The sequence below is a fragment of the Vicia villosa genome, linkage group LG3 (genome assembly GCF_029867415.1).
Source record: "Vicia villosa cultivar HV-30 ecotype Madison, WI linkage group LG3, Vvil1.0, whole genome shotgun sequence".
NCBI lineage: Eukaryota > Viridiplantae > Streptophyta > Magnoliopsida > Fabales > Fabaceae > Vicia > Vicia villosa.
Window position 1 is genome coordinate 80,815,289 of NC_081182.1, and position 9,221 is coordinate 80,824,509.

Consider the following 9,221-nt stretch of genomic DNA (forward strand, 5'->3'; position numbering starts at 1 on the left):
AATTTCCAGTAATATATATCTCATCCACATAAACAACTATTATTGCAAATTATTTTCCTGATCTTCTTATAAAAATACAAGGACAAATGAAGTTATTTGTATATCCTTCTCTAAGCAAATATTGATTGAGACAAATTATACTACATTCGTCCAGATTGTTTAAGCCCTTAGAGAGACTTGTTCAATCTTATGAAGTAGCTTTCTCAAGATTCAGAGTTGTGTGCATCTGGTATATTGAACCCTTCAGGGAGTTTCATGTAAATTTCACTATTAAGTGAACCATACAGATAAGCTGTTACAACATCCATCATGTGCAAATTAAGCCCTTCATGTGATATAAGACTTATTAGATACCGAATAGTGCTTGCATCCATTATAGATTAATATGTCTCGTCAAATCATGGATCAGAGTGATAAACTAAAGGGTCATGCTAACGAGTTCCCCCAAGAGAACTGTTTAAGCATTCCATATAAATCCTTTCACTTTTCATTCACTTTTTCTTTTTCATTTTTTAGTGAAAAAAGATCCAAATTTAAAATCCATAAAATCTACTACACTGTCTCATTTTCTATATAATTTTGGTTGGATTTATCACGTCTTTGAAGTTTTCAACTTTTAAAAAATAATTAGTACACTTTTTTTTCAAATCTAAGTTTTATTTGTTTTTTTAGTTATGGGGGTATAGTTTGGATTCTAGAAACCGAGCATGCACCATTATCCATGTTTTGGATTCTAGAATCTAAGCATGCATCATTATGCATCTATTGATATTCTATAATCCTAAATGTTGCTGACAACATGCATTTTTTATTTATCTATATGTTGATTAGCTTTTATAGTGACTTATCAACAATTTACTACAACAAAGGAACTCCTTTCTGAAACTAGAAAGAGAGACAATGTATCTTCAAAACTATGATGATGTGAAAACCATATAATTAAGATTTGGTAAGTGTTATTCTTTGGGAACGATTGTGTTTGACACTACATTAGTCATATTTGTTAGTCGACAATGATGGATCTGTTTGCTTCCCTATGTATTATTATTTGTTAGTCAATAATGTATTATCAGATTATCATTTGTTAGTCGACAATGATGGATCTGTTTGCTTCCCCGACATGAAACTTCAAAACTACGATGATGTGAGAATCATATCCTCAATATTTGGTCAATTTTGTTCCTTGGGATCGATTGAGTTAGAATTACATTTGTCAGATTAGTTGGTGTTCCGATAAAATTTCATTGTTCCAGAACATATGATGAAACTGAAGCGTGTTGGTTGAACTCGATGACAGGGACGGTCCAACCTCTTTAGACTATTTACAATGGTTTCCAAATTCAACACCCTACTTTTTCACTTTTTATACTCCACATCATCTTTTCTCTCTTCCACCTAATAATTCAACACACATTCAACTTTTACTCACTACAATAGTTTTGTTTAATAAAATTCAACACCCTACCCCACTACTTTTATTTCATATTCTTATTTTCTTTTATATTTTTGTTTTATGATTATATATTAAAATTAATTATATATTAATATTATTATCAATTGAAATTATGAAAAATGATGAATTTTAATATTATTAATTATATTATTAATATTATTATCAATTGAAATTATGAAAAATTATGAAAAAAGTGGAATTTTTTGGTGTGTCCAAATCAAATGAACCAAGTCTCTATTTATAGACAAAAAAAAATGATGAATTTTGGTGAAAATAAAAATAAATAAAAAATTTATTTACTATAAAATAAATGACATTAAATAATTATCATGAAATAAAAATATAAACACTCACAACAACCAATAATAATTTGCCAAAAATATTATGTGCCCCCCACTAATTTGTCATTCAACATGTTGAATGTTTTCAACACTAAATAATCCACATCACTTTCAACATATGATTCAACACATCATTGTACCAATTCAACTATTGAAAAAAAAATTCAACACCTCCATTATAAATAGTCTTAGAAGCCTAAAGCAACTTTTAAAGTGAAGCCTTTAAATATATTAAAAAATTAGTTTTTGTAATCATAAAGTTGAAGATTTGAGGTCTTTCTTTTACCAACTTCACTATAAGAATATAATAATATTAAAATACTACACTTAATCTAAGAATTGACCGCTTTTACTAGCATATGAACAACCAAATTTGCTTGACGATTTATAAACTTCACCTCAAATTCTTAATAGCCAAGATAATGAAACTAAATTAAAAACTACCGTAATAATTAGAGTAAATAACTTGAATCATCCCTTGGGAATTTCACATCATCGAGCTGCATAGCTATAGCTCTTATATACTTAAATCTATCAAAACATATTTTAATAATTTATTTTAAAATCAAATACACTATCAAAAACATATTTTTAATCAAACATAACGATGATTATGTCGTATAAGTACACAATAGATAATGCCCCATGAAATCATGGGTCAGCATATTTACAAGATAAGCATGCATCCACAGCTTCAGCAACTGTAAGAAAAATCCATTCTTTCCCAATATTATCCACAAAGTGTGCCACTTTAAGCTTGTGAATTACTAGCCACCTTGGATTCACCATACAAAACTGCACAAAAAAATATCAATAACAAATACATTTAATAATTAAATTACATATTTTTTTGAATTAACAGAAATTTGACAAAAATAATATTTTACAGTTTTAATAAAATTATTTAACAAAACTCACTTTTATGCCTCTTGAGAGCAACCTCTTGTGCAGTTCCTCTAGTACTATAATTCCAGAAGTATCAACATTCATCAAATCTATCAAAAAAAAAAATTTGTATAGGTTATTCATTCATAAATTCAAGATATCAATAGAAAAAAATTATATATGTGAATGTTTATTATTGGAATTAAAATGATGAGTTTTGATACTCACTGGTCATTTCCAATATTACTGCTTGGACTCTTCCTTTGGTAGTTTGAGTTTCTTTAAGTCCATCTTCTTCAGTGATCCACTTGAGTATCCTGAAAAATTATATAATTTTAATATTAAATTTTGTTTATTAATTAATTTTTATTATCTATAAAAAAATAGTATAATAATGTAAGTTATATATAGTTTAATTAATTACCTTTCTCTAACAACATTAGCATTTGCAAAGCAGAGTGAGCCAGAGCTTATGCGAATGACTAAAATGCCTGGAGTACTTGTAGCCATGGGATATTGACTAACATCACAAAAAGCTTCTGTTGTTGGAATTCTACCTAGAACTTCTATTCCAGGTCGAATTGATTGGATTACTATCTTCGCAAATGAGATTGACACCTACAAAAGGTACAACACATTTCAGTTAACAGAGTCGTCTTTGAACGTGTGTAAGATGAACTATAGCACATGGTTTCAAATTTTTTACAGTTAAATTCTGATTAAATTGAATTTCAAATTGATTTAACATAGTTGAATCGTATCTAACCAACGCTGGCCCTGCAAGTTGGAGAGTAACGACAAATAGGAATATTAGTTGAATAATAGAGACCTAACAAGTATGAATATGAGACATATTTGTGGACCATAATCTATTCTAGAGCCCGACAAGTAAGGTAGTACTGAACAAGACAACACTGCTTTATTTCTAAGTTTAATTATGATATATGTTATGGATGGAACCTACCTTTTAGCTAGCACTCACAAAATAACTCATATTCTTCTCATGTTATCTGCAGAGGGCGTAAAAGACGACTTACTGTATATGGTCAAAATTTGTCACGTTTTAACTCAGATTATCATTTTGTAAAATATTTGTTACAGTCAATCTATTTTTTTTATCATGTTTAAAGTGTGGTCTTCATAAATTTAAAACAGTTTTATTTACTGATCAAATATATTGATTATTTAATAAATCTAAAAAATAAATTTTTTCTTATAAATAAAATCTGAGAAAATATTAAGAAGGGGATGAAGTACTTACTGCGATAATAAGACCGGTTTCAACCGATACAAACAATACACCTAAGAAAGCACCAATGCAAGCAAGGAAATCAACTTTGTCAACCTTCCATATATAACAGGCTTCTCTTATGTCAATTAATCCTGGAAGTGCTGAGAGAATTATGGAAGCAAGTATAGCCATAGGCGTGTAATATAACAGCCTTGTAAATAACTCCAAACATAGAATCACTGTCACTGCCATCACAATATTTGATATTGATGATTGACATCTTGCACTGAAATTTACTGCAGTTCTTGAAAATGAACCTGCAAATTTTTAACAATTAAATCAATTTCAAAACAGTAAAAACAATTTCATATTAGTTATGATTCAATTGTGACAAAAAAATTAAAGATTATATTGAAGAATGATTTAACTGTGTCAAATCTATTATAAAATTTTATTTAAATTACAAAATTTGAGATTTTGTGCTTTTAACTCATCTTACATACTTTCAAAAACGCATCTCTAGTGAAATATATTCTCTCAATTATAGTTTTTTTTAAATCTAGTTCCACTCATAGAGAAATATAAAATGCATTTTTAATTAGTGACCAAAAGTTAAGAAGCAAAATCTTCATTTTGTATGTTTTTAACTTTTGTTAGTACTTTTTGTCATAAAAGAAACTTTTGTTTGTACTTTTATTTTTTTTATAATTTTCTTTTGCACTTCAATGTATCTACGGTGATTTCTGGCTTTGTTCATTGGAACACAAATATTTAAGATCTACTTTTAATTTGCTTTAAGAAATCTTTTCCTAATCATCACATGTTAAAATTTTACATTAATTCTTCACTTGTTAATAAAAAAATTTAGTCAGCATAACTACTCACCAGTTGCAACATAGCATGAAGTGAAAGAGCCAGCAATGTTCCCACAACCCATTGCCAACATTTCTTTGTTTCCATCAAGTTGGTATCCTTTAATTGAAGCAAAAGATCTACCAACAGCCATTGCTTCCTATAAACCAAAAATTAAAAAAAAAAAAAATCAATATTTGAAAAAATATTTATAATAAAAAAAACCAAAAAAAATAATTATTTAATTAAACATACAGTGAGTGCAATAACAGCAGAAATCAATCCAATTTTTGCTGCTTCTCCAACATGTTCCCCATTGAGTTGTAATTGATGAACTGAACTTGGATTAAGCCCTTTTTTCACATGTTTTACTATATTAACCCCATTTTTATCAGCTTTGAAAATATACACAATCAAAGTTGATAAGATAACTGATACAAGAGGAGCAATAGTTGGTAACCAAAAAAGCTTTTTGTTTCTTTTTCCCTGAAATAAAATATTATACATATAATCACAAACTCATATAAAATCAGATAAAATATTGTACTAGTGGAAATTTGGATATAAAAAGTATTTCATTATAAACTTACTTACCATGAATCTTGCAAACAAAAGGAAAATCAGAAATGAACATCCAATCACAAAATTCAGAGGGTACCACTGTCAATATAATAATAAAAATATATGTCAAATATAAATAATAATAATAATAATAATAATAATAATAATAATAATAATAATAATAACAATAATAATAATAATAACAATAATAATAATAATAATAATAATAATTAAAAATAGTTTTGTCCAAAATTTATAATTTTTTATGCGGTTGAATTATTATTCATCAAAGCATACTAATCATCAAATCATCATTTTATGACTGTCTGAGACACTTACTTCTCCGGAGGGAATTTGGTGACAGAGTGATTTGTAAACCGATTCCAAAACCGAAACAACATCCGATTTATTAGTAAAGTTACTAATCCCAAGCAATCCCTTAAGCTGTTGAAGACCAATCATGATGGCTGCACCTGCCATGAATCCTACAAGTGCAGCATGTGAAAGAAAATCCACAAGAAATCCCAACCTGCATCAAATTTTGGAAAATAATAATAATTAAACTACTAACTTTATAATTATGAAAATTAATTAATTAATTAAGTACCTGAAAACTCCAAATGCAACTTGAAAGATTCCAGCAAAAAATGTTACAGTGAAGACAAAATTTCTGTAAGCATCATGATTTAAATCTGGATCAACCACTTTGTGACATAGAGAAGATAGTAGCAGTGAAACTACAGCTACAGGTCCTATTGCAATTTCTCTTGAACTTCCCATCATAGCATAGATAAGAGGAGGAACAACACTTGTATCTAAAGAAATAATTTACATTAAAAAATAAGTATTCATATTATAAAAATTTATTGCAATTTTATAGTATAGTTTTATAAAAAATAAGTATTCAGATACCTACATAATCCATATTGAGGGTCAAGTTTTGCTAAATTAGCATATCCTATACTCTGCAAGATTATATAAAAAAAATCAGAAAAATGTATTAAAATATGTTATCTTATAGTTTTATGCATCTGATGTGTTTATGATTCTGGATTATATCTATAATAAAGATTATACAGAAATAGCAGGCAAACGGTTCTGAGTTACCTGGGGTATGCTAAGACTAGCTAGAGTTAATCCTGCTAGAAGATCATCTTTAAACTTGAAAGCATCATAGTTTTTGAACAAGTTAAGGATTGGAAACAAACTACTAAAGAAAGAAAAAGCATTTTCATTGCAAGTTCTCTTTTTGGATGAAGAAAAGAGCTTGTTATTCTTGAGTGGAGTGATGAGTTTTTTCCATAGAGGAGGTGGATTAGGAGTGTTTAGCATCCAGTGTGATCTCTCTATTTGATGAGTATCTTCAAGGTGAAGATGATGTTCATCTTCTGTGACTCTCATGTTGAAAGCATCTGAGGGTAATAATGAATTCATTTTTGTTGAAGTGTTTGGGTGAACTCTTGGAGAAGAATCAGTACTTAATAATGTACATTCATGTCAGTTGTCAATTCAGTGGTCATTTAAGGGTCAATTTGGTTTGGATAATTGCTTGAAAGGGGGTGCACAGAGATTATTCTTTGAAGAGTGTGTGTGACTTAGAGGATTCTTGTGTCTTGTGGTACAGCTTAGATTGGGGTTAGTCTATAAAGTTGGAATGTGTGTAGCTTGTGAAGATGAGTATCAATACTCCTCTATTTATGCTCATCAATTATTGCTTTTTCCATATTCAAATGGAAGCTGTAGATGAAAAGTTATCTTTGTTATAGTTTTACTAGATATTTTGGGGAATTGAATATTAATAATGTAAACAATTATTTTCAACTCTTTTCTACTGAGTTGTGTCTGGATTGGCGGTAGAAATAATTGATTTTCATAAAATTGAGTTTGGTAGAATTGATTTTAATAGAATTGAGTTTATTATACTAGTAATTGATTAATATTTGGATATATTTATGTAAAACTGAGTTGATAAACAAATTTTAGTGTAAAAATTACGTTTAAACTAAAAAGTTACAAATTCTATAATCAAGTAGAATTAATTCGAAAGGTAGAATCAATTCTATTTAAAAGAACCAAACCTCTCAAAATTATTATAGAATCAATTCTACACCTCAAAAATTTCTTTTGGCTATTTCAAAAGACAAACCAAACATACCTATATAATTTTTTAGAGTTTTTCTTTTCTTATCTCATAACTATTAAAAAAAATTGAAAATGACAAAAATACCCTCCTCTAACTTCTACATTTCAGAGCATATTATACATCATTCAGATTTTAGAATCTAAAATACGTTTCAACTAAAGAAATTCTCTTTCTTCCCTTTATTTTACTAAACATGGTTTTTCACACATCTAAACCTTAAATCCGAACATCTAAGTACTGTTTTATTTTAGATGAAATCTTGTTTGAATTAACCTCCATTTTTGTATTTCGAAATAAATTAGTACATAATTGTTTGATTATATGGTTCATGCATTATGTGTTTTTTTTGGGTTACTCATATTCCTATATTGTAGAATTCGGATACACCTTACATATGTTTGTTTCAGCATTAATCTAAATCATGACCGTACAAAATGTTGAAATTAAGTTTATGTTATTTTCTTGTCAAATTGATTAATTACTTTTTTTGTTAGTAATGGAAGAGAAAAACATGTTAAGGATCAACACGGTAGAAAACAAAGACTCTTTTACCGCCTCTACTAGAAAGAAGCGTGCACATAACATACACATCAATTGAACCGGGCCATATGAGCCACAACCTTGGCCTAAGGTGTAGGAGCCTATGGTGGAATGACCTATAGTCGAAGTGCTTGAGGGGAAACTTTCTAAGATGTAGGCGGTTGAGTCAGAGGCATATTCAATATGGTCAGTATGGCACATTTATATTGTGTTATAATGAGACCATGAGGCTAGAGATATATGAAAGGGAGAGGTATATAAATATAACATCTCTCATGTATTATATTATGTTTAAGTCTTGTTTAATATTTCTTCTAATTAGTTTCATTATTCTTTTCAATTAGGTGATAGACCTCTTAAATGTATCAACAATATGAATAAGATTGTAGCTCTTCATATTGTAGAAGAGGAATGAGTCACATATGCCACTCATGGCACTAGGCTAGCCGACTTTTCCATCATCAGATTAAAGATAGTTGACCATGTTTGTTGATAGCCTTCTCAAAGAGGTAGCACAAAAAGATGGGTATCTTCCACCTCATTTTGGGAGAGAGGACAATGACATTTGACAATGTGTCACGTCCTTGGCATCTCTCCATCCAAGGACGTCTCCTATAACTCACACTATTACCAAAGAAAAAAAAGTGGTTTTCGAGCTATTTAGATGAGACCCAGAGGTTACCCGTTATAAAGTTGGGATCATATGCCTAGAGATGACTTTTTATAAATTTGAAACAACAAAGTGGTGTTGCACTCCAAAATTTTGTCCCCCCTTCTTTAACCTAGAAAAGGTTTGAATCATATTCATTTTCATACTTCAATAGGTCATAATCAAATGCATTTCATCCATGACAATAGGTCATATTCATTTGCATACTTCAATAGGTAATAATCAAATACCTCACATCGACAGTTTTAACCGCACTTACTATATAAAGAGAAAAGCACGTCATTTCAAATATTCAAACTCATTACAACTCTCATAATACCTTTTATTCTCTCATTGACTTGGGTATTGGAGTCCTAACCTTAAATGTTAGCCTCTCCTCCACTTTTCCAGAAGTACAAATCCGTCGTAGTGAGAAATTACTTCATTATTCACTTATCATCTCTAGTTCTAAAGCAAACAAAAGATATTATAATATTTTTTAAAATTTTTAAAAAATTTATGATTATTTGGGTTATGCCCTCAAGAATTGCTCGCCCACTCTAGTG

General features: G+C 29.2%; 1 protein-coding gene across 2 annotated transcripts; it reads right to left on the reverse strand.

The window, feature by feature from the left end:
• Nucleotides 1-2,217: 2,217 nt before the first annotated feature.
• Nucleotides 2,218-7,025, reverse strand: LOC131662034 (low affinity sulfate transporter 3-like). 2 transcript variants are annotated; one of them, XM_058931713.1, is made up of 12 exons: nt 6,431-7,025; nt 6,240-6,288; nt 5,931-6,138; nt 5,663-5,852; nt 5,357-5,422; nt 5,018-5,248; nt 4,796-4,922; nt 3,941-4,227; nt 3,104-3,297; nt 2,908-2,996; nt 2,713-2,789; nt 2,218-2,589 (listed from the first exon to the last, which is right to left on the reverse strand). In XM_058931713.1, exons 1-12 carry the CDS (start codon nt 6,755-6,757, stop codon nt 2,446-2,448), a joined length of 1,989 nt encoding a protein of 662 aa, XP_058787696.1. In that variant the 5' UTR covers nt 6,758-7,025; the 3' UTR covers nt 2,218-2,445. The 2 variants fall into 2 exon arrangements, with proteins under 2 accessions (XP_058787696.1, XP_058787697.1); XM_058931714.1 differs by having other exon boundaries at nt 6,236-6,288; nt 6,431-6,530.
• Between the last annotated feature and the right edge of the window lie 2,196 nt (nt 7,026-9,221).